General features: G+C 41.5%; 1 protein-coding gene across 1 annotated transcript; it reads right to left on the reverse strand.

Annotated features, from left to right (window-relative positions):
• Nucleotides 1-13,718: 13,718 nt before the first annotated feature.
• Nucleotides 13,719-25,480, reverse strand: ZFP64 (ZFP64 zinc finger protein). Its single transcript, XM_075166540.1, has 6 exons — nt 25,316-25,480; nt 24,500-24,739; nt 22,952-23,113; nt 21,885-21,947; nt 21,041-21,292; nt 13,719-17,199 (listed from the first exon to the last, which is right to left on the reverse strand). Exons 1-6 carry the CDS (start codon nt 25,368-25,370, stop codon nt 15,899-15,901), a joined length of 2,073 nt encoding a protein of 690 aa, XP_075022641.1. The 5' UTR covers nt 25,371-25,480; the 3' UTR covers nt 13,719-15,898.
• Between the last annotated feature and the right edge of the window lie 705 nt (nt 25,481-26,185).

Genomic DNA, 26,185 nt, shown 5'->3' on the forward strand with positions numbered 1-26,185 from the left:
AGCCGCGGGTCGCTTCGGCGCTTGCCTTCTCTTCTTGCACTTCCCATTTATGTAGGTTAGCTGTCCCTGCAGAAGGAAATGGAAACTAAAAGGACTTTTAGTTGACTTAATTAATGCCTGTAACACTAGCCAATTGACATCAGCACCTTGTCTGTCACTCACTGTAGGAGGGGGGAGATGTGTTAAAAATAACAGCCTATTTCCGCCTCTCCAGCCCCAGCTCTTTCTGCAAGCAGAAAAAGCCAAGGCCAAGTCAGTTAGTGACATCTTAAGGCTACTAACAGAACTGGCTGGGTAGTTTATTGGATGTATTTTGTGTTATACAACAGAAGTACCGGTATATCACTGTTCCTCAACAGCGTGCTTACAGTCGGAAACACCTGGGCATTGCCTGGTTTACATGCTGGTTACCCAGAGACTGATGTTGAAATATGCAGCTTACAAAGAAAGTTCAACTTATTTTAAAATAAAATAATAATAAAAAAAGAAAATCTACATTTCATTTAACAGTCTTTCTATTTTTAAAACTAAACCCAAGTGCCTCTAAACTAAGCAAGCATGGATGAAGGAAAGGCGTCTCCAACACATCTCTCGTCTTTACAGGGAATATTTGCAAAGGCCAACTTCAGCCTTCAGGGTTTAATTTCACTGCGTATCAATGCAGAGGGAGAAGCTCTTCCAATGGGTGAGTCAAAGCTGACACTGTTCTGACTCAGCTCTGGAAAAAACTGTTTCCCTCCACTGATATGGAGCAGGCAGGGTGTGATTAGCCTCATTAGGTGATGGCCAGCCTTTGTGACTATCCCCATCAGCCTAGATTGCAAAGTTATAAATGGAGTTTTAAAACAAAAATGTTTTGAAATGACTATTTCTTTTACCTCTTATTTGTAAGCCACTAAAAGAGTAGTAGGTGCTTTCCAAATAGAACAAGGCCACTTTTGTCACCCTAAAGCAATAATTCTGCAAACTTCCCATCTGCATGAGGACTCACCGATATCAGCCACGACTAATATTTGGCAGGACGTTCCCTCCCGGAGCCACCCCGGCCCAGGGCCCAGGCAGCAAGCTGAAAGGCTCACCAAGGTAGTTCCAAACATTGCTGCACCCAGCTGTCTCCTGCTCTCTCTTGGATGCTGCTGTTTCCAGAGCAGAAAACTTGCCCCCATCATCCTGGCTTGCAGCACGGCACAATAGCTTTAACCACCAATAACAATGTTATTTTCTTTAAGAGATGAATCAGAACAGCAGCAGGGCAGCCAAGTGCTCCATACAACTAACTCCAGCTACCAACTTGCTCCCTCTGCCTCAGGAGGTAACAAAAGCTGTAGAGCAGGGAACATCAGCATCTTACATGGGCATTTGCTCAGTAACTGCTGTGTGCAGTAAGGAAGGGCTGGGACTGGAGGATACATCTAAAGACATGACTTCAAGGGTGGTGGGAGCTGGTGTATATATATAGAGAGAGAAGGAAGGTGCCCCTTCTCCAGCTGTGGCCTGTTGGTCAAAGCACGCTCACTAAGGGTGAGGAGCAGCTGGCTGCTCCTGCAGGCATCACTCAGCCTGGCCATCAGCTGAGGATGGTATGAAAAGAAAACAAAGTACTGAGTAGTCCACAATTATCAATATAAAGTCACTGATCTAATTCCTATGGGAATAGTTATGAATGCAAAGAAGAGGGGGTCTTCAAAAGTCACTGATTATATATAAGGTATAACACAAAAAGTCACTGTTTATATATAATGTATAACATAGCTACACCTCAGAAAAACAAGCAGTCAAACCCTTTGGAGAATTCCAGCATTAAATTACTTCCTCCAGCCTCAGAGTACCATAATTTATGTGCGATACAGCCGAGAGAATTCAAAGAGCGAGCTGTCCTGGGGGATGTTTCATTTCACAGCCCGTGAACTCACACGGAGGCAGAACAAGCTGGTTAAAGAAAGGTTCCCCCCACTGAACAAAACAGGCTCAACACCTGCTGTCTGAGGGCAGCTTCACTTGCGTCAAGTGCAATGAAACTTTATTCACTGTTTTATATACAGTACTGTCTTAAAACCACCCTAAACCCACCAGCTTGACTGATTTGCAAGCAACTGTGATATTGCTTGCTTTACATGCTGCTTATTTAAGAAGTTTAGGCGAGACAGGCTATCTGAGTGGCTACATCCTGGCTACAGTCTCACACAAAAAAATGTATGATACATTTGAGTAGCTCATCCATGGAAAATATAAGTCTTAATGCCTCTCAGTGAGACACACCTTTACCTCCTGTGGTGTTGTTTTGGGAGCAAGAGTTCATATGGCTCTATCATCACTGACATCTAGCCACACAGTTACAAGGTATGTACTAAATCACTAATACAGGAGAATATCAAACTTCCTATGTAAATATGAATAAACTTGTTCCTTAGTCTCTACTAGAGGTCTTATTCATTATTTGATTGATCAACTCCTACGAGAACCTCCTGCACCAGGCAGGCTGGTGACTTGGTACGGCAGTCTAGGCTTCTCCACTGGCATCATGAACGGGCATCCCTAAGAGGTGTGCGAGTGCAGACTGCATTAGCATTTTTGTGGTTGATATACGAAGTTTCTTATTCAAATAACTGAGATGGTTACTCTTATCATTTACCAAACAAACAACATACCCCAGCGTCTGATCCCTTTAAGCCATGGCTAGATTTTGGCAATCAAGCCTGTTGGGACCTCTGGCACACAAATGACAAATCACAGTGTTAGTAGAACTATTGACACACATTTTTAATACATAACTACTGTTGTTATATATAATCAGAGCTGATAGAGTTCAGCATAAAAGGGTATTTTAAAGTGCCAATAAAACCACTTAGCTTTTACAACACACTGCGTTTACTCCATTGCCCCCCTTCCTCCAAAAAAGCTTTTCTTTTGAACTAAGCAATTTATATATTGGGTCGGTGTTATAAAGTAGGTATTTATAGCAGATTTTAATAGAGTGGAAGCTGGAATAAAGGCAACTTGCTTTTAAATGCAGCACGGAGGCAACTTTGCATTGATAAGATTATCAACTGTTTGTACATAGAAGAAGATGTGGTCACTGAGGGGCCTCACATTCTCTTTCTGTAACTGTAACCCAAATTATTTGCTTTTCTAACAAATCATTTATACTTCAATTTTTCTTAGACTCATTCAATGTCAACTGAGCAACTTGTTCAATGATTAGGAGCTGAACTAAAGAATTTAGCTGATCACTACACTGTCTTCTTAATTTAAGCCTTTTCTTTCCAAAAACCACAATAAATGCATCACCAGGCTAGTCATAAAAGCTGTATTATCACTATAAGATGATCACATATGCAGACAGTTGGCCATAACTTGTGCTTTGTTACGCCTCAGGGTTGCATTTATCTTGGAAATCAGTTTGGTATTGATGGCATAACTCATCAGCGATGCTAACTAGCCCCTTACTGCCAAACTGCTCTCGATTACCATAGCGATACCTTCTTCCTTCAGACAAGCTAGCTCAAAGAAGCAGGACAGAGGTCACGTAAAATTAGTGAACACCCAGATTTTTACCAAGCGTGAATACAGAAAATTATATACAATGTTTAAACGGAGCATCTTTAAAATTAAAAGGAATAGGGATTAAGTTTTTGGGAAGTCCCCTTCAAAGAAATTGTGCTTTGTAATTGTTTTCCACTAACAACAATGCAGAAGGAAAGAGAGGAAAATTTTTAAGCTTATGGTACAGTCTGTATGTCTAAATATGAACTAAAATAATGATAGTCTTTGTGATTTAAAGAAATTAACATCTTTGTAACACGCATAGATACAAAAAGAAAACCTTTGGATTAATTGGTTTTTCTATATGAATTAATATTGCTTTAATGATGAGGGTGTTTGTTTATTTTTGTTTGGTTTTTAATACTTGTTTGTTATCATAGTAAATAGAGGAATTGTGTGTGGAGTCTAGTTTTCCTGCAAATACAAAGTATTTCTATTTAACAAATGCAAAAATTGAATGCATACAATGGAATGTGCAGATGCACAGCAAATAATAGAAATTTGCACATGCAAATAGACCAATTATGCATGCATGTGTCAACGGCTTGTGAAACAAATATTTGAAAACCTATCCCAGAACAGGAAACTGGCATGTCAAAAAAGTAAAAGAACAAGTAAAAAAACCTTCTTTTTCTGTTTTTGCTTTGTATTACTGCTAGCTTCTGTACGAATCATATGCCCAAGCATATTTTAACTAGGGATCTAACATAAAGCCTGGTGAAATCAATGGGAAGATTCCTGCAAAGTTCAGTGGCCACATGAATAATATATTCAGAGCTTAGTATAGACAGAACTTTGTGTTTCTGCACATGGATCCTTTATAGATCATACCTTTTCATATAAACTGGATTGATAGTCGGATTTATTATTAAAGGCTTATCTACATGGGAGGAAAAGAGGATTAATTCAAATTTAAATACATTGCTGCAACTCCTCTGTACTAGCTGGTGTTCAGTAACTCTGCAAAGAGCCGGCTGGGTTTTCATCCCCAAGTCACTGTCTCTGCACAGAGGAGTTTCCCTCAAAAAAACGCACCGAGCCCCTGCGCCAGGAATCCTCCACCCCTGGCTGCTGCCAGGTCCTGCCCATCTGCTGGCTGCTCCCATGATATCAGGAACATTTACTACTACGGGGTCTGGAGGGGGTCAGGCTCAAAAACCCCTGCAGCTTGAGTTCTCTCATGGCACAAGCATTTTCATTTTGGGCCTTTTCAATGCTCTAGCCGGTTAGGTGAGGTTTCTGAATCTGCTGGCTGCTTGGCTTTGTACATCCTGAGTAAATAAAAAACGGGGGAGTGAATTCAGCAGGGGAAGGAGGTGTGGGTACATATCCGTTCTTGTTAAACATGCTTTGTATGCTTTTCTTCATTTTATATTGGAAGGAGGATATTATTAATGGGGAGGGGGGCATCATTGTTAATTCATGCTCCTGCCCTGTAGGACTGAAGGACAAATAAAAGGCAGGTGGGGTTTTGCCCGGGTTTGATACCATTTTACTATGGTCAATGAGGTAGTCATGACTCCTAAGGGAGCTTGGGATTTATTGCAGAGGATTTATAGAGCTGTAGAAGTTAAAAAAAAAAAAAAAAAGAAAAAAAGAAAAGAAAAGAAAAGAAAAGAAAAGAAAAGAAAAGAAAAGAAAGAAAAGAGAAAAGGAAAGGAAAGGAAAAGAAAAGAAAAGAAGAAGAAAAAAAGAAAAAGATAGGCTTAGATGACCTTTACTCTATTACACAGGAATATTGTGCCATTGGAGTGGAATTTAAACATAATTTAAACAAAAGCATTCTCCTCCTGCAAAGAAGTGCAGAGAAGTGCAAGGTCTGCCCCTCTCGCCTTCCCTATCTGCAACATTTCGGCTTCAGCTCAATGCCCAGAGGCTGGCAGGTGCTGCTTACTCCTTCACATGGGCACCAAGCATGGCTAACCAGCTCCATGATTAGGTTGGAGACATCAGTGCAGTTCAGTTCCTACCAGGCTGCTGGTTTCATTGCTACATATGGATGAGCTGTGCCAGGCATTATTTTGGCTGCAGTAGTGCAAACCATCTCGAGTCCATAGACTTTATGTGGATGATTTCAGAAACTGATATGAAAAAGGAAGTAGAGTTCAAGGGGTGGTTTTTGCAGAGTGTGCCAGTCCCTTGTGGTGGCCCTTGCTCAGGATAAACATCTTCTCTACTATGTCTTCATCACCAAGTATCCCTAATTCTTTACCTTCCTATTTTCCTTTGAGATAGACAGACTTTCCTTCCTTGATCTCCTGTTTCTCAATGGCTTCTATGCTGAGAATTTTCCCTTTTTGCCCCTTATTTTTCCTTCCTTTGAAAGTCTGGAAAATGCTGGACAGTGGCTAACTGGTATTCTTGAGTGTTTGGACACTTGAGGCCTATGCAGGAGAAAACGAGCAGTGAGTGTCTGTGGCTCAATTTCCATGGCAACAAAGATTAAAAACGAGAAAAAAGCATCTACTCCTAGTTGTTGAGATGTTTTTGGAGATGAGGAATTCCTTGTCCACCTTTTCTCCCATGGGCTGTGGAAGCACAGCACAGGGATCAGCAGCACTCATATTGACGCTTAGCAGTGGTTAGCGGCTCAGTTCGAGATTACAGCTTGAGATTACAGCTCCTCCGCAACATATTTTAGCATGAGACAGAGGTAACACTACTCACTGACCACAGTTTCAGAGCACTTTATGTAAGCATGGGGAGCAGATGGTGGGGTTGGCTAACAGGACCACAGTAGCGATTGCATCTGTAACCCTGCAAGCAGTTCTGGTGGTCAAGGACTCGTCGCTGACTCACAATCAAACGGCTCAAAAACACACTTAGCCATTGCTATGTAAGGAGTCCTGGAGCACATTAGAAATTAAACAAGATGGTAATGAAGTAAGAAACTTGAGTTACTTTTGGACAACGTTTTATTTCAGTAGTTTTCTGTTGTGAAGAGCCTTTCCCCAGGGTTCCTGCCAATAGGATGGCATTAACCACTTGCTCCGTCCTCAATGACTGCTTTCCTCTCTGAACGTGGTGCGGTTGGCATGTGAATATGTCACGGCCAGTGACTGGGAGAGTCCTGAGCAGTTCAGGCAATGAAGCCAACAAAGACACTAACTGTGATCTGATGGGAATGTCTAAGGAAAGGATAAGGCTCAGAGAAAGGGCGAAAGAGGCAAAGAGGCAACGGAAAAGCATGCGGGCTACCTCTGCAGGGTCCTCCAGGCTGCTGCAATTCAATCATTTTACAGCAAAGGTGACAAGCACATCATTGCTGAAGGAGCTCTCAACTGTGCAATCCTGAACGTCCTTCTGTTGCCTCATCACGTTTCCAACGTGAAGCCTATATCCCCCTCACCATGCCAAAATCCCAGCCAGCTCATAAAAGCGATGGGGCAGTTGGCTTGTTGCCAGAGAACCAGTCTTCTGGTTCCTCGTTAGCTTTATCTTCATGCCACTTTGGTGATTCTTACAAGGTCTGTCAAAACCCAGACTCCACCTTCACTCGTCCAAGCAAAGAGGCCCAGGGCCAGCGCAGCTCCTGTTCCTGCGCCCGAAGGGTAGAACCACCCTGGTCCCAGCCGGAGCTGCGGCACCTCGCCCATGCCGCAGGAAATCGGTGGCCGACCAACACGTCTTCTCACACTGATGCCACCTGGTCTGCCATGAGGTTTTAGTTGCAAATGTGAACTTGGTTTTCCAGAGAACTTCTCTGCTGTAGCTTCATCAAAAGACTGGCTTTACCTGGGTGGCTTCAGTGCTTTGAACTTTACTCCTGAATCCAAATGAAGCACAAATGGGAGCCATTGACACTGTACTGAACTTTTAAGGCTGACATGCTATTTAGCAACTTATTAATGCTAGATCTTTTGAGGAAAGTTTTCACTCACGTCCACTCTAAAGAGCTTTGTCAAACTGTAACCATTTTAATTTTACTACAATTGCCCCTGGAGGAGCTGGTGAAAGTTATACCAGCTGTACATTTATTTTACTGTTTTTACCTCCCTTTTTTCTGATCATCAGTCTGTCAAGGCTATCAAGATTTACATTTAAATGTAAAACTGGACTGTCCACCAAATAGCCTTTGAAGCTATTAGCTGTGAAAGATAATCAATTGGGAATGGGCCCCTGCAGAGCACTTTTCAAGCAGAGTCATCACCAAAAAGCAATTTTGCTGGCAGCCTTTTTTTTTTTTTTAAGGGAAAAAAAATCATGAACATCCCTATCCAACTAAAGTTGTATCAATGGCTGATCTACATGATTTTACAACAAAAGCAAAATTTAACATTGTTTAGGCAAATTGATTCACATGATAAATTCTGAATGTTTTAGGAGGGACTAAGAAGCAAAGATTGGCAACTTTTTCATAATCCCCCAGCAACTATATGTACTTAGAAAAACAGAATGATCCAATATGCCTGGAGATGAGGGAAAATGCTATTTAAGATAATAAGCCTTACATCAGTCTTGTAAAAATTTAAAAACAAGGTACATTTTTAGCACCTCTTTAGCTTTACAACTTTAACATGGCATCTTACATTGTTGTTTTTCTAAAACTATGTCACCATTTATAGTCCCTTTCGTTTACTAGAATAAAAAAGCTTGTTTCACAAAGAACTTTAATCTATTAATTATGACTGCTATGCATTATGCAGTTTAGCTTTATGCATTCCCGTTCTTTCAAATTTTGCTTTAGGCCATCATGAGATGTGACTGACTATCTCTAGTATCTATCTAGGTATTTACATCTTGCTCATCACTGAGGTATCCAAGTTATTCTCATCCTCACAATATACTTCTGAGGTGCACAGTCACCTTCTCCAGGTGGGGAATTCAGCAGCACTACTCCAGTGAATATACATATTACTAATATAATAATTAAATATGGCCAGTAACAGTAAGTGGGGAGACACTTTGGAAGTATGAAGTTGTGATCTGTGTTAAGAAAAGGTGGAGGATGGATATTTTCTTTCAGAAACTGACATTTCAAAAGGTGCAAATACAACCACCAGGTAGAACGGGATGATGGCTCAGGGCTGGGAGACCCACGGGGAACACAGCCGACCTGCGCTGCTGGCCTTGCTCTGCCTCACCTGGCGCAGGGGGTCCCAGTCTTGACAAGCTTCCATTTTGCGATCAAAAGAAAAATGATAGAAAATTGTCTGAACAGCTCTGACCAACAGGGATATGCAGCCTAAGTCTGCTATGTAGGGCCAGCCTTTATTTCCAAATGCTGCCTATACAGATAGCACAGACACTTTAACATCTCGCCTTCATTTTGAAAGATATGAATGGGAAACTCAAGCTGAAAATGTTGGAGGTCTCTCTAAGCTTTGTTTTAGGGATCTCTCACATGAGGTTTGATAAATTGAAAGACGTTCATGGCATAACACGTAGTTTTATCCAGGAGCCCAAGAAGGCATGAATGCATTCTTGTATCCTTAAAAAAACCAAACCAAACCAACCCAACCCTCCCCCTCTGAAACTCTACAGGTCCTCAGATAATTATTTTCCAGATAACCTTCAACTTTTTTGCTACAAAATTCACCCAATCACCCAATAACCAAGAGAGTTTTTGCTTTCAGACATTAAAAGCAAGTTTATATGAGGTCTGAAACTAGGAACTTAGAGCAATCCCCACAGCACCTCTGCCAAGGTTGAATCTGTAATAATACGTAATTCCTGTTTCTTATAGAGGCAAACCCAGCTCCTGAAGCTTATGGAATAAATTACCTGGTATCACAAGTCACAGAATTCAGTGGCATTACAGCAGCAGACCCTGAACGTACATATTATTTGTTACTCTGATGGTATACAGCACTAAAAAAACCCCAGCTTTGCTTTGTCATGGACTTTTTTACTTCCCTACAACATTGTCAAGTCTCTAAAAGATGAAAGACAACCATGTAACCAAATACTGTACATTTTATGAGTCCTTCTCTGTGTCTAGCAACTGGAATAAAGACAAAGGCAGAACTGGATACCTGAGAGAGAAAAGAAAGCTTTTCCTGCGACAGACTTTTAATTCACAGTGATACCTGAGACATTATTTCCTCAGGTCACTATAGAAACCTTTATCACCTTATGAAAGGTCATCGGGATAAGTGACAGGAGACATCAGTTTCTCTTAGCAATATTGGTTTCTCTTCTTAAAATTTAAATAACAAGGCTAAAGATTTTCCAGCTAGAGATGTAAAAGGCCATTAGAGTATCCAGTCAATATTCCTGAAATTATAGGATAGAAGCCTTTCCATTGAGGACACAGCACATATTTTTACAGACACCAGAGCATTGCATTGCAAAAAGGATGACTGACTATATTTTGACTATAAACACAAATAAATAAATGAAGAATCAGAAATATAGAATAAATAAATGTAAGTAAAAAAGAAGCCTTTCCTGTTTGTAATCTAGAGAAAAATGTCTGGGCATGCTTCTAATATTTTTAAAGAACAATTGAAAACCCCACAACAGACGGTACTTTCCAGTGCAGTCAGATCATAATAGCAATAAATAGCTCTGCCAAAATGATTGGGAAATATTCTGATTATAATTTTTTAATTGCAAAACACATGTGTATTCAATAGAAGTTTGGTTTTCCCCCAGATCCCAAAGGAGCTAGCTTTGGGCCAAGGTCTGCTTGCTTTTAGGTCTCATCTCACGTGAGGACTTGATCCCATTCACTCATCCAGAAGTGCTTCCCGGTGCATCTGCATATCCAGTAACCCCCGCTGTGCACGGGACAAATTGATGCTGGTTTTGAGCAGGAATCTGCCATTTTGATGCAAATGACAGTTAAAGTGTTTATTAAAACCGCATAAAAGATACTAGCAACCCTGATAGAGGGCTTAATCCAGGGTGCTGCTGATTTATTGTTCAAACTCAACACTGGGTCTTTCTGGGGACATCGTGCAGGAGCTCATGCAGATAACTGCCACACGAAAACACAATTAAAGGTGTTGAAGACATATTTTTCTTTGGACTTTGGATTTTTTTTCCTGCTGCATGTTTCTACCTCACAAAATCAGAGAGAAAAGCACATTCTAGTAGGTCTTGCCAAGGATAAGCCTCTGCTCATGTGATACTTGGGTCTGGTTTTAAAAAGCAGTGTCATGGAGTAACAATGATAACAAAATCAAAAAGGGTTGGGAAGGATGCAAGAGCTGGGGGTTGCTTTATTTGAAATGCATATGCGCTATGCACCACTGCTTGCTTAGTGTTCTGGCTAACGTTCTTGCTCTGTTTAACCTCATTTCTTTAAGCAGTCTGAGACATTCATATTCACAGAAGAGGGAGGACTGTAACACACTGTAACTCGCAAATGGGACTCCACAAGCAAATTGTGTAAAAAGCACGAGCCTGTGCAGAGAGCAAAACCTGCAATGAATGAGTTGAGGGAAACTAACTGCAGAATATTTAGTTTTACCTTTTCCTCTTAGAGCCGGTTCAGTGCAATGCAGTGCAAACATCATCCATTTTGTAACAAGCGAGCAGAAGTGAGAAGCGCTCCCCAGCAGCAGCCCGGGCAGCTGGTTCTGCTCGCTCTGTGCCACACGCGCACTGTGGGGCTCAGTGCTTACCAGGGAGGGCTTGGAGATCCCCAGGCAAGAGGAACAAAATCCATCCAAATATTTTCTCCTGGAAAGAGACAACTTGCTACAGAGCTCTGTGGCTATGGCAGAACTCCAGGAAGGTATACCATTTATTTACCATCTGCTTGAAAGCAAGCAAACTCTACAAGAGACACTTGTTATGAATTACCATGCTCTCTCAAGGGATAGTTCTGTTGATAACATGAAGAATGTATTAAATGAATATCAGAGATTAAAACAATCTGCTTCTGCCAGCTCCAAAATACAAAGACCATTATTGTCATACACAAAAATAAAGCCAGAATATTGGAACAGAAAATTGAAAAAAAAAAATGCCCCCATGTTAGCCTTGGTTATCAGCTTTTTTTTTTTTTAGGGTGGAACTGGACTGTTCACTTAAACATAATGCAATCAGCTAAACAATGTTGAAGAAGCAGCACTAAGCTTTGTCTATTCATTCACACCATTTTGTTATCTTTCCTGTTTATCTTAGAGGCACACATAGGACCAGAATGAAGGTTAGTCTTTACAATATGACAAATCTACTGGTTTCCTATTTTAGAAGGTAAACAAGCCTTTTTGTGAAGCTGAAATGCAGATAACAGAGCTGTGTAACGTTAAGTGTGACATTAGATTGAACATGAGATTCCTGGACATGCTGGTGCATCCCCTGGGTGCAGGTCTGTTGGCCAAGTGCAAACACAGATAAATTGCAGTTCAAACCATCACCTTTGTCAAAATTGCTCGTTTTGTATCATTCTTGTAGTGCACGACAATTCTGCAGCTGCAAGCTATGTACAGATTAAAATTAATTAACAGGGAGTAAAAAAATGATCAATTTAACATAAACTGTGACATTAAGTTTTGGCTATAGATCTGCTTCATGGGATCTAACAGTAGAAAACTTAGGACATTTTTTTTATTTGTTGCTTTTTATCTTAAGTGAAAGTAAGATTTTTACAGCTAAGCTTTTTGCAACGTCTTATAAAAGTGGATTTTGAAATGTTTTTACCCGGCAAGGAGTTAAAAGCAGGGAACTGTTCAACAGGAAACAGACCGCCAAGCAGAACAGAGCACACTTAAAAGTTTATCTGGATCTCTAGCACCACCTATAGATGACACAAAATACTTCATGCTCATGAAACGCTGCATGCAGAGTTCATTTATACCAACAAGTATATGAAAATTGTTACTTTTTAGTTGCCACATTTGCACTTACAAGTTTGTAGGCTTGGTACAATTTTCTATACCGAAAGCCGCCTGCCTACCTTACCCACCAGTCTCAGCAGTTAGTCTGTTACTGATGTAACTGATCAGCAGTTACATCCAAACTTTTATCTTAAAATAAGACTAGCCCCCCCTTTGCAGCAATGTAGAGCCACCAGGTCTAAACCCGGAGCAGCACCAGCTCCTATCCCATGTCCCAGGCAGAAGTTTCTTGTCCAGCTGGAGCACTTGGAAAGCTCCATCACCAGGGTCTCTGACATGCAAGCCCCTCAGTTGGGATACTTAAACTCTCTACCCACGTGGCTTGTAGAAATTAAAACATCATTATCCTTGAGATCGCCAGCCTTCATAAAATCAACCAGCAGGAAATATTGGGAAGATGGTGTGTGAGCATGCAGATACAGAGGCAGACTTACCAGCGACAAAACCACGTATGTGAGGGCAGATCAATTTAGATTCTTTTGTCTTACAATAAAGGGAAAATATATAATAACTGGTATTAAAACCTAGATCACCAATAGACTATTCAAACCCTATTCAAAGACCCAGCACAGCTTTTGAAAGCTGAGAGTATAATTTGCTATCACCATTTGTGTCGCTCAGTATTACAATTTGGCAAAAAAAGGAGGTGGAAGAAATCTCCCACCCGACCCATCTCTGGTTTGATCTTGGTTGTAGTTTACCATCTACCTTGCTATGCTACTGTAACTGTTTGCAGAGCAGTGCTGTAAACTGGACCACTGAGATGACCTGAAGGAGCCCCCCTCCCTCTGCAGGTCAAATAGACTTGAACTTCAACTGCATTGAACTTCCCCAGGCTTGCCCTCCTGCAGCTCAGTTGCCTGTCACCCACGCCACAGCCTGGGCAGCTCTGCCCCGCTAGGCACTCGCGCTCCTGGGGAAGCATCTCCTCCCCTGCGACACCAGTGCTGCAGAGGTCTAGAACCACTGTAAGCTGGGTGAAAAATGTGTATTTACTGTTACAGGACTGAAAGTGTTCCCATCTTTCACTAGTGTTTACAGTAACTGCCCAGCGCACAGAAACACTGTACACAGCCTGATGGTTTAGATCACGCACATATGTACACACACACTTGGAGATGGTTTAATAGTCAAGAATTGCTGCTATGCCATGCATTTTAATTCAAAGATAACAAAGTGTTTGATCTATGCTGCTCCAGTGATCATTTACAACCTGAATATCGGGGACCACATATAATAAGATCAAGCACTTACCTGTGATGCCTTTTATCTTCCAAGTGCTTTACAAGCAGTTTCAACACAGCTGAAATGTAATGAACAGGTCTGTGCTATAGGTACAACAATGAAACATGACTGGAGAGCCACAAAACAGCAATGCCAGCGTTAAAATTCAAAGTATCTAGGCTTTCAGTTTATTGTTCTCAATGAATGTTCTACAGCGATCTAATGTAGTAAAAACCTCCCATCTACTTCTAATTTATATAAAAATAGGCGCGCTCAGTGACTTGGAACTGAGTCTTGTCAGCTCCTTAAATCACCTATAAGTAGGGAAAAGATAATTAACAAACCTGTATCACCAGAAAAGTTGCAGAAGAAGTGTAGGAAATAATAAACCCCGAAATACAACTGTCAGTGAACTTAGAACTCTTGCTTCATATTTCAATGCAGCATCGGGCTAGAAAACAAGTCTTTAATAATGCTTTTTTAATTAAGCATTTACGAAGTTTCTCCCTCTAACTGGAGTGTGGTCTTTTCTGATATCCACAAATGTCAGGCACACTGTCAAACAGTTCAAATCAAAACCCAGATTTTAAAGCCAAGATTATTTGGAAGGGGTTTTTGTTTTAAAAGAACGTTAATTTAGAATCAAGGATTAGGAAGGCAGAAGAGATATGGATCTCCAAAAAGACTATTTCCCATAAATAATGAAGACAGCGATACTGGAGCATTCAAGTTTAAACAACCCTTATTTCAACAAAAAACAAAGGTCACATTTTCAAGAACAACCTGTAAGACTGTACTTGTGAGTTATGATTGCATTTTCCTACTCGTCACTGTAAAGCATGAAGCCTTACACTGTATGTAGAGTGCGTACCACACAGAGGGAAGGAGCGGGGAGCACTCCCACATACACAAAATAAAGGCTGTACAAGCTAAAAATCTCAAACACGAGGCCTATTCAGAGAGTGGCACTAATTATATAATCTTTGTAAGTTTTCCAAGCATGTTTCTAGCACATAAAGCAATCATTCAATGTTTCCCACTAGCAAATACTGTGAAATTTAACTTGACTTTGATTCCCCAAAAGGGAATCTCAGAGCTGGTTTTGGTAAGTCTCTTTTCAGTCTTCATGTATGTTAACATTTGTCCTTGGGATGCTGCCTGGCTGTGAAATGATCTCTGATTTTTGTAGATCCAGGCACCTACAGAGCTGTCTATCTTCCCAAGTTGAGAGTCTGTTCTTTAACGAGATAGTTTGGTAGTGAAGGTATTATTAGCTACCACTACGAGAATGCTTACCAGATATAATATTGCATAGTTCAAAATACAGCCTAGAATTCATTCATTTTAGAAATGTGCATCATATAATGTTAAATTACTATCTCATTGTGATCCAATCTGAATTTATGCTGGAGTTTCAGACCTTGGATTAGAATCTACTATTTTTTTATTTAAAATGGAATTAATTCAATCTTTTCCTTTTTCCCTTTAACTTGAAAAGAACAGAGCTAAAATGTAATGTACTTTTACCACCCATGCAACTACAAACAGGCAGCATCAAAATAAAACCAAAATTTAAGTAGTGTCTGTAAAAAATATATTTGCAGTTGTTTTGTTCTTTAAAACACAGGTGTCTCTGACAGAGATCACTGTGCCATATATATAATTTGTAATAGTGTTCTTGCTAACAAAGTTAGTTATTACTGACGGACAGACAAAATTATTTTGTTTTCTAAAAATGATCACCTGGTCTTCTGCATAACCATTTCCAGATTAAGTGCCAGGTGCTAGCAACTTCTACAGATATTAAGGAACAGCCCCCTTAAACTTTACTAAGGCTGCATTAGACCCAGTAGTAGACATTTCTTACAGATCAACAATAAGCCAGGTGCAGTTAATGCATACATAGCATGTAACTGAAAGAGATTTCACTTAAAAATATACTTCAGAATGGCTTGAACTATTACCTTTTTGTGTGTGCATGAAAGAACGAGTCTGCTGTGAAGGTAATTCATCATAAGGTGAGGCTCTCTTATTTTAGCCAGCACAATACAAGAATCATACTCTGGGAAGCTTACGGCTTGGTGAAATTGTCAACAGTTGCTTCGATGCTCAGATTTTACAAAGAACACAGCCTCTGATTTCAATAGAGGCACATAAATATACACATCCTCTTTTTCACATACAAGATGTATGTTTCCAAGTACAGACAAGTAAAATGTGTAAATAGAAGGTATTTGGCTTTGTAGGACAAATCCTGCATTTACTTATGTCTTATGCATTTCTGCTGAATTCAGCACTGCCTCCGAGATTGAAATTTGTTTAGTAATAGCACTTTGCGACTAATCTGGAATGGAGTCTGCTGGACACAGCAAAGCTGTATGGGCTCCACTTTGAATGATAGAATAGGTCTGCTTAGGGGCTTCTGTGTGAGAGGATGAAGAAAATATAGGAGGAGGGGGAGCTGAAGTGGACACTGTTATACTCTGACCTCCATCACTAACCACAGTCACTTCTGTTGCTCCTTCTTGTATCAAAGCATTAAGGCCTTCTAAGTCAGAGCAGCTGATTCCAGAGCTGGTGATGAAAGCTTGGTTTGCTGAAGCCTCATGACTGCTGACAGGAGCAGCAGGAATCAGAGTTTGATGTAAAGCGCTTCCATCGCTTTGGTCATGGGTTGTGAGAAGAACTGCTGGTTGTGCCACAGGTCCTGCTTCGCTTTGAGATATGGGAGGTGGAGGTGGTGCCAACAAACTGACTTGGCCCAGCAGCTGCAAGCGGCTGTTGGCTGAGAGGTCTTCCTGATTCTGGCTAACTAACGTAGGAGGCACGACGTTCACTGATGCAGCCTGAACAATACTGTTAGTCTGAGGGACCTGGTGACCCACGATGATCTTGACCCTTCCCTCATTGTATGGAGAAACCTGAGCAGCCTGAAGTGGGACCTGGAGGTGACTGACAGTAATTGGGGCACTGGCCTGCCGACTGGGATCCATCTGGAGCTGTAGAACAGCCAGTTCGTTATTTTTAGAGCCATTATACATACTGTGCTGCTTCTTATGACTCCTAAGAGAATCTTCTCGGACAAAGGAAGCGTCACACAGGTCACACTTAAATGCTTTCTTGGCATCCAATTTGGCAACTTGCCTGGAGCCACCCTGCTTTGGCCTATCTCCTTCCTTCTTCTCCACCGTTTGCTTCTTGGTCTTGACTTTGTCACCATGAGCTTTCCTCACATGAGTTGTCAGGTTGCTCCGCTGCTTGGTATCAAAGCTGCAGAATTCACATTTGAAAGGACGATCTTTGCAGTGAATTCGCTCGTGCACTTTCAGAGCTGCCTTGTTGGAGCAAGAGTAGTTGCACTCTGAGCACTTCACTGGTTGTTCGGGCTGATGAGTTCTTATGTGGTGCCGAAGGCTTGTTTTGTTTCCACACTGAAATTCACACTCTGGACACTTGAGAGTATTTTCCATGCTGTGCTTGATACGAATGTGTGATTTCAAGTTTCCTTTCATGGCACAGCGGACCTCACAGAACTCACATTTGTAAGGTTTCTCACCAGAATGCACACGCATGTGCCTCTTCAAGTCTGAGTTGATTTTAAATTTAGCAGGACACATCTGACATTGGAAAGGAGCATCTCCTGTCAACAAAAAACACAGTTCAAATTACAGATGAGACACCAAGATCTACTGGAGACACCAATGCTATAATGAATTATGTACAGCTGACTTGTTCTAAATACCTGTAAACTCCCAACATATTTTCAAGATGTAGAGAACTTTAATGGCACAGTATTTATCACCTGGTCTGACGTATTTGTGTGCAAACTCTCCACGAGCACGCCTGCCCACATCTGTTGCTTTTTCATTTCTGCATCTTAGATATTCTCCATTTTTTAGTTCATTTTGTGTATAAAGCTATTCAGCTCAAGGGAAGCGACCGAAGTTTCTCATTTGTCCCTCTTTAGCAACAGTGTATCTCAACTAGTGTTTAAAATTAACAAAAATAAACATTGTAACTTTAACAGCTGCTATATTTTTGAAGTCTAAGAAAAAAACATAAACACATCCATATCTTGGGTTTACACTACAAGGTTTACAGGGAGGATTGTAGGTTAACCGTAAGCCTAGGTAAATGGCGGGCTACTGCAGAAACAGCTGCTTAATGGGCACCAGCCTTACTGCTCAACCATAGAGTTGAGTTAGATTAGCTGACAAGAAAAACTGATTACTTTTTTGGCCTGGTTCATGGGGTGCAGCACAAATACCATTGCTGGCACAGGAAGGTAGTGGAAACTCTTGTCCAGAACACAGGGAGATGTAGGGACAAAAGTCCTAGGTCAGTGTCAGGTGACTGCACAACCATAGCATTACTACAGTTACAGGGCGGAAAAAAAAAGAAAAAAAAGAGGGATCACAGCTACATAAATGCAACTGGAAAAGACAAATGTGAGACTAATGAAACATGCATGCAAGTCTGCAACTCTGGGGAAATGTGCTTACACACAGAAGTAACATTAAGCTTTTGTTTTTCTGGCATTACAGCAACCAAGAAAGAGATATTTGCCCCATGTAGCATACCTAATAATGTTCCACAGATCACTTCAAGAAAATCTAATATCAGTTTGTATTCATGCAATATCAGTTTGCATTCATGCAAACAGGTACATAAAATATTCATAAGTGCCTTTTTTTTTTTTATTGTAGAGCAATGCTGATCCAGAAACCTAACAATGTAGTTGAAAGTTAGGTCAAATTCTTAACGGATAAAGCATGGAAAATGCACACACTAATCTGCAAGATCTCTGTAAGCCTATTTATGTCAGGCTACCTACACGAATGACCATCTGAATTGCCTGGATCTAAACCACTATTTTGCATTTTCTTTATTTGCAGGCTTGTGTCACAACATGCATGACCAAATTAAGCTGTAGCTCTGTTTAGTACATAATCAATTCCAGGGTGAAGACGAGTTCTGAAGTTATTAAAAAAAATCCAAAGCAAACCTAGCAACCCAACTAAATAACTGTTCACTTTTTTTCTTTAATCTAAATATGTAGTTCTCTAAAGTACCTAAGCATGAAGTCTTTAGGTAGGCATTATTTTGAAAAAGTGAAAGAATTGTGTTATTAGGTTCTAAGACACCCTTGGTGGGGAAGGAAAAAGAGAGTGTACTTAGTTCAGCAAGCATTTATCTTCTTTAATAATCAAACTGCAAATGGCTGATTTATTTTATAAGTTAATATTTTATAGAGTTTGTGATAGCTGTATAATTTTGCATAATTTGCTTATCCAGCTACATATGTCATAGGTTTAGTTGCATATTTTTCAAATCAAGTTGTGGCCTACTGTGCTAATCCATGTATCTGTTTAATAATTGAGATACATGGTGTATTATCTATATTAAACAGATTTTATTAATGAAGATGCACTGTTTGTTCACCTAGTTTATTTTACAGTCTCAGCTGCACACTCAGCTACTGAATTTTTATCTACTTTGCTGATGAAGGCACAGTACATATTTCAATGAGTAAATTTTCACATATTAATTCTTTTTCATATATTGCGCTACCCTGTAATTTTACTGAATATAGCAAAGTATGTTTATTTAAAGAGTGGTCCATTACTTGTATTTCTTTACATTTCTGTCCATACATAATCGACACTGACAGAATATAGCTTAAAAAAAGAGTGTCTGATCCTGGAATTATTAATTGTAAGAGAAGTTTTACTCAAATTAACAGGAAACTGATTTTTAGATGACTAGTTCAACAAGTAATGCTATGTAGATGATCTCATGCTGATTACACTCACCTTCTAGAGAATGACTGATTTAATTCCAGTAAGCAATATATTCTACATACCAGTCTTACTTTTCCCCTAAAATTGGCTGTGTGCATAACAGCTTTGTAACCTAACAAAGATGAAATTATTACTTTCAAAATTCTTGTGCCTCTTTTCAGCGAACCAAAAGTCGTCCTTTTACAAAAGAGGATTTACTTTGAAGAAATGGAAGAGACAACAAAACTACAGACTTGAATTTTAGCATAATTCAATTGCTTAAGATACAACAGACTGATCTGCCAAAAAGAAAGAAGGTAGCCTAAAAACCCTTCCCAACTATTGCAATATTTAATGCCACAAAAATCTAACTCGACTGGAAATACAAGAGAACCATGATCATTCATAGGTTCTCCCACAGCCAAATTCACAGCATACCTGCCCATGTACACAAATGCACAAGTATGCACGCTCTTATATGATATGGGGAAAATGCAATACCATATTCTCTGACTAGTGTGTTTACTAACAGATAATTTCTCATAACAACCCATACTATTTTGACTGACCATCACATCTTCTTATATAGCAATAGAAAGAGGGAAACCTGTAAAACAACTGCCTGACAGTCCTGCCTGTTCCATCACAGCAGATTTGTGAAGTATAAAAGATTCTTTTCTGCTAGAGACAGATTGGTTTAACCCTCCCCTCCTTCACAATGCACAAGGGATTTATTTCTTTTATCTACTCAAAATAAATCCCATCTTGCACACATCTGAACTAATGTTGTTTAGTACTCGAATTCAGAATCAGATGTAGGATAGGTTCAAAGCTAATCTAGTAATCACTGAACCATAACCACCTTGCAGCTAAAATTCACAGAACTAATCAAATGTATAAAAGACAACACAGAAACTAATCCAGTACCCTGGATTAGATGAAAAACAACATACAAAGACAACTGTACAAAGACAACTGTACAGCAGTATCTTCACAGCAAATCTCTTCTAGGAACAATCTATAAAAGAGAAATCTGATTAAAATGAAACTTAGGCAAATAATGCAAATATAAAATGATACAATGTTTATAAGCCTGGAGGCTACAGCTTTCTATATAGAGAGCAAAAATGATGTGGAGAATATAGTTCTGGCTGCTCATACTACACTGTTGATGTCCATCAGTCTGCACATGGAAGGTACCACAAAGAAAGGTCAAAAATAAAAAAGTAACTTAAATTGCTAATTACTTGCTGATTTACTGATGCAAGAAAAATTAAATTATGCAGCTGAGGTTTGCATTGATATAACTAGTTCAATTATAAAGTAATTTCAGTGTTCCTAATTTAGTGGACCAGATTTGAGAGACACAGATAGGAACCTACATACTCTTAATCAATCAATCAATAAATTAGATCCTTCAGTTCTACTGATTTAAGAACATCTAATAGGCAGTTTCAAAATCAATATAGAAGAAAATCTACCACGAGTCAGATCTGTCTTCTGATTGCTTCCAGGTATTTTTAGTAAAGCTGTATTGCCCTACTGGATTCTACGCCCAAGAAATTCACAGAAGCTGGATGCCTAGCTGCTTTTTTGAGAATTCTAATAGGCCCTTTCTGGCATCTTGACACCTGTATACCTTTTAAAATCTTCCCTATGACCTTCGAACCTTTACAGATGTGAATTTTAGTATAAACTTACCTGTGTGGGATCTGAGATGTACAGTTAGCTGGCTAGAGTTGCGGCTTGCATAAGGACAGATCTGGCATTTAAAAGGACGCTCGTTGGAGTGAATGCGCTGGTGCTTGTTGAGACTGCTGCTGTCAGCAGCTGCATAGTCACAGTGTTTACATTTGTAAGGCTTCACTCCAGTATGAGAACGCATATGCATCTTCAGCTTATCTTTACGACTAAAACATTTGTTACAAACTTCACATTTATGGGGCTTGTCTCCTGAAACAAACAGAAGAGCATCAAGAATTTTTGCACCGTAAGGATGTTGTTGCAATGAAAAAGAAAAGCACACACTAAACACTTAATAGAAACGGGGCTAGTTTTCAAAAGCTGGACATTGGATTTCAGCAGCCGTCCTATCAGCTAAGAACTCTTCTATGCTTTAGAAGGCCGCATGCACAAGTGCAACAAATTTAGAAGACCCTTTGCAACTTTCTCCCTTTACAACTCTGAAATTGTGGTTTAGGGGGAAAGGAGGCGAAATGTTGGAATCATCGTTCCATATGAGTAACAAACGAGGTTTATGCACCACCACCACACTGCACCCTGATAAACACATGCTCTACACCTCAGAAATTTAACTGTGCCTTAAATCGATGTACAGTGTTCATGTTTCATAGCTGTGAGTGGTACTGCCCATAGTGGGACATGGCTTACCCAAAAAGGGCAATTCCCCAGGCACAGAGAGCTACTATACTAGAATATACAGACATACATGTACATTCTATCTAATTTAACTATAGATATTTTGTAGGAAAATAAGCCAAAAGGAGAAAACCAACCAAAAATAAAATATAGCAACTATATAAACCTGTGTGTGTTCGTAGATGACGTTCCATATCCTTCATACCATAGGAAGTCTTGAACTGGCAACCTGAAAACAGTAAGATTAAGATCATTAAATTCAAGGAAAATCTAACAAAATAATAAAAATATACTACCATATTCTGGGCATTACGTTTCTTTTCAAGAACATTTTCTTTAAAATTCAATATTAACAGAAAATGAATTCCCTATCTTGTTTACTCAAGTCTACTTAAAATAGTGACCGGCTTACCTATGAACCTTAGTTTTCTAATGCTTCCCCTAGGAGGCAATTCACTCTTTACTTTATCGTTTTCTGTGAACCTTTAAACAAGTTCTCTGGAATCTCTGCCTAGGATTTGAGATGCTCTTTAGAGTACACAGGGGATGCTGAGGGAACTAATTAGTTCCATGTATGACTTCAAGCTAGTGCAACTGGGAACTCAGGTAACAGCTCACCATTCAGGAATTCTGTCCAAGTGGAAAATGCTACAGTTTTAGAGCACAGAAATGAATGCTAAGCATTTGAAATGTGCCTTTCAAAAGAAGGCAAGCTTGCAAAAAGAGGCTGTAACTCCTGCTACCATTAATATGACTACTCATCTACATGGCTGTCTCTGCACATGTGTTCTGCGTATTTCACGGTTTTTACTCCTTAAGGTCTCCAAATACTTTGGTTCAATCCACCCTCATAAAAATGCTAACCGACCAAAGACAAAACACATAATGCAAAATGCACCTGTAGTATTTCTCACATACAATGGCAGTTAGCAAAAATGTAACAAGACTCTGCTCTTACATTGCTATGGGTGTGGGCAGAGGCCAGTGTCTATACGCAAACCCACTGCAGCATTGCCAGAGTATACCACGGTATAGCACCAAAGTCTAAGGACACGTGAAATCAATGGCAAAACTACTACTGGTATCAATGGTAGTACATCACATCCTTAGTAAGTTGCCTGCCAGGTTTGGCACGTCTTAACTCCTTAAGACAGACAGAGCTACCGTGCATATCACTATATGAAACCTATCAATTTTAAAATGAAAAGGAAAAAGGTCTAGTCCACATCTTACCTGGATAGCAGCAGTTTAGTTTCTTCTGTGTAAGCGAAGAAGTGGATTTTCTTGAACGTGCTTTTGGTGGTGTAGAGACGATAGCAGCAGTTGGAGGCTCACTGTTCTCACTGGGCAGGTACGTTTGATAGCCATGCTCAAAAACAAACTCTGGTGCAGAAACTAAACACATAAAAGAGCTCAATTTGAGAACATTAACTTCTCCAATCAGAAAAATCTAATTATTTTCTAGTTTATTAATTACTTCTCTATTCTGTTTTTTCCAGCAACATTCCTGTTCCTGGCTTCCTATTCACCTGGGGGAGGGGGGAAGGAGAAAGGCTTTTCTCTCCCTTGCTATCCTGCTGTCAGTGAAAATTCTGTAAAGACCTGATGAGCCACAGTAAATTTAATACAACCCTACGTAGGCCCACTTGTCTCCCTCTGAATCCTATATGACTGCACCGTTCAGTTTCTTCAGAAGTTCAGTTTCTTCTGATGCCTGTCCAGGTCTTACATTAATAAAAGTATGTTTGTTTTTCGACACTGGCTGTGCCACAGCCCAAAGGAGAAAAATCCCCAATTATTTGTATGGCAAATGTTGTCAAAAAGGCATCTTTTTTTTTTTTTTTAAGTTGTTAAAAAAGTTCAGCCTCTATAAAAACTATACTGTTTTTAGCTATTACTCACAAGAACAACAGTTGAAACTATCTCAGCCAAAGTAGCAGCTTTTAAATCAATTAAACAACGCTATACCCCAAAAGGGCAAAAGGATAGAACTGCCCTCATTTTAAAGATGAGTAAATACGAAGCAGAAAAATGACTCATCCAAAACCCACACCAAGTTGAGGGATTATAATGCAAAAATTCCTGGAAGTGAGCCCTGAATTCAGTTTGCTTCACTGCTCTTCCAGATTCTCTGCCCTAATCTGTCTATCCAAATTAAAGTCAAATAATTTGGATTTTAGTAAGGTCCCAGACCAAAATAAAATAAAATAAAACTATATATAGCAGGTCAAACCTTCACACACGGAATAAAATTCTAATATTATTTAAATGTCTGCAGGATCAGGACCTCACTTGAGCCTTCGCATAGGCAGAAATTTTGAGTAATATTTTTCCTACCAATTAGTTGTGGGAGCAATGTTAGGGAATGCAGTGTTCTCACATAAAAAGGCCTGGATTGGTGCCTGACAGCAATTCTGTGTCTGTTTTTCATCAAAAGCACTCTTAAAAAATAAAATGCATAGTAATTTGATTATTTTTCATAAGTATTGACATTTCTAATTAGTTTGCACAAGTTAGTTATACAACACATTAGACTTAAGCAATTCTCTAAGTGAATTTGCTAACTAAGATGCAAGTTAAGTGACTGCTTTCATACCAAAACCAAGAAGGCAGCACACCACTTTTTTCTTTTCTTCCTTTGCTTGCAGGTATGTGATGACTCATGTGAAAACTGTTATTTTAGCTTACTGTGACAGGGGCACACAAGCAGAGGGCTACGTAACATTGCCACTTTGCACGAGTCGAGTGCTTTCAAGCTCCTGGTATGTAACACCAGAATACCTGTGATGGTTTGGGTCTCCGAAGCGATGGTCCTGGTTTTGGTTTGTGCCTGTGTCGATGGCACCGTTTCTTCTGACACAAACTGGACCGTACTGGTGGCCCCGGCCGTTGCGCTAGTGAGCTGGCAACCGCTTTGCTTGTGCCCAACGAAGGCATCGAGGTTATTGAACTGCTGCTTGCAGATGCCACAGATGTGGATGTCGGGGGTGAGCTCCACCAGCACAGTGGTGCCGCCGGGAACTGTGGAAACAGGAGCAGGGTCAGGAGCTCGTCCTGAGAAAAGGGAAATGGCTGCAACCGCTCGAACCGACACACAGACATCCCGCCGACCACACGCCCCGGCCGCGGGGGCTCCCCAGAGCTCCTCTGGCCTGCCCAGAGCCGCGGGGGTCCGTTAGGGCACCGCGGGACCCCCGGGGCGGGGCCGGCACGGGGCTGCCGGGGAGAACGGGCCGCCCGTGCCCCGGGCACGTTTCCCCGAAGGCCTCAGGGTCCCACGGGGGGTCCCCGCCGTCGCGCCGCGCGGAGGGCACTCGCCCAGCGGCCGCGGCCTCGCTCTACAGAGCTCGCCCGGGCCCACCGCCCGGGCCCGCCCGGCCCGGCGCTCCCGCCGGCCCGCAGCCCCTCACGACCTGTGCGGGCCGCCGCGCTCACCCAGATTCCCGGGTTCCCCCCCCAGCCAGGTTCCCGGGCTCCGCTCCCGCCTGTTTCTTGCGCTACTCAGGTTTCGGGGCCGGCCCAGGCCCCGGCTCAACTCGGCTTCCGCCGCGCGGGCCCCGGAGCGCGCATAGCCCGCTGGCGCGCAGCGGCACTTACACTGCACGGGGCCGGGGAAGGCCGGCGCCGCCCCCGCGCCGCCGCCGGGGTTCATGGCGGCAGCGAGCCCCGCACGCCGCCTCCGCCACCTGCAAGGGGCTTATTACCGACGGGGAGCCTCTCCCCCCGCGCCTCTCGGCCGCCGAGCGGGGGCGGATGTGGAGGAGCCGAGCATGCTCAGTGGCAGTGGCAGCGGCGAGGCTGCGGCTGCCCTCACCTGCCGCCGGGCTGAGGGCTCCCGCCGCTGCCCGCCCCCCCTCCTTCCCCCCCCGAAGCTGCCTCTCATTTCTGCCCGGGCTCCGCCACGGAACATCCCTGACAAACCAAAGCGCCGTTGTTAAACCCTGTGGCCGCCACGCGAGGCCTGTGCGTTCCGTGAGGGCGGCCTGCCCCACGCGCGCCTTTGCTGCGGCCGTGAGAGGGGTAGCGGGGCTGAGGCCTCACGCGTGTTTCAACCCGCCTGCCCCCAGGAGCCTTTATCTTAAATTAGAGCTTTAATTCGTCTAGCAGTGCTTGCAGGGTTTGGCCACGAGTTAGGGCTGATGGCGGCATTGAATCCTGGGGTAGTAGAAGTGGTGAAAACGAGCCTTAAGTTTTGGCCTTCTCTTCGGGGTCGTTACTGGTCATGCGCAACATCTGTTGCTAGCACGACACTAATAACTGCTGAGAACCAAACTGGTGGCGCGGGCGTAATTGTCAGAAAACCACTCTGATATTCCAGCTCTTTTTATCAATCTTCCTTTTCAAGACTTCTCTTCTTACAGGCCATTTGTCCTCCACAAACCCTGAACCTTTTCTTCAGTCATGCTCACCCCAAATCCTGAAGATCATTTCATTTATAGTGCTAAGTAAGAATCTGATACCCACTGA

The sequence above is a fragment of the Calonectris borealis genome, chromosome 17, assembly GCF_964195595.1.
Source record: "Calonectris borealis chromosome 17, bCalBor7.hap1.2, whole genome shotgun sequence".
Taxonomy (NCBI): domain Eukaryota; kingdom Metazoa; phylum Chordata; class Aves; order Procellariiformes; family Procellariidae; genus Calonectris; species Calonectris borealis.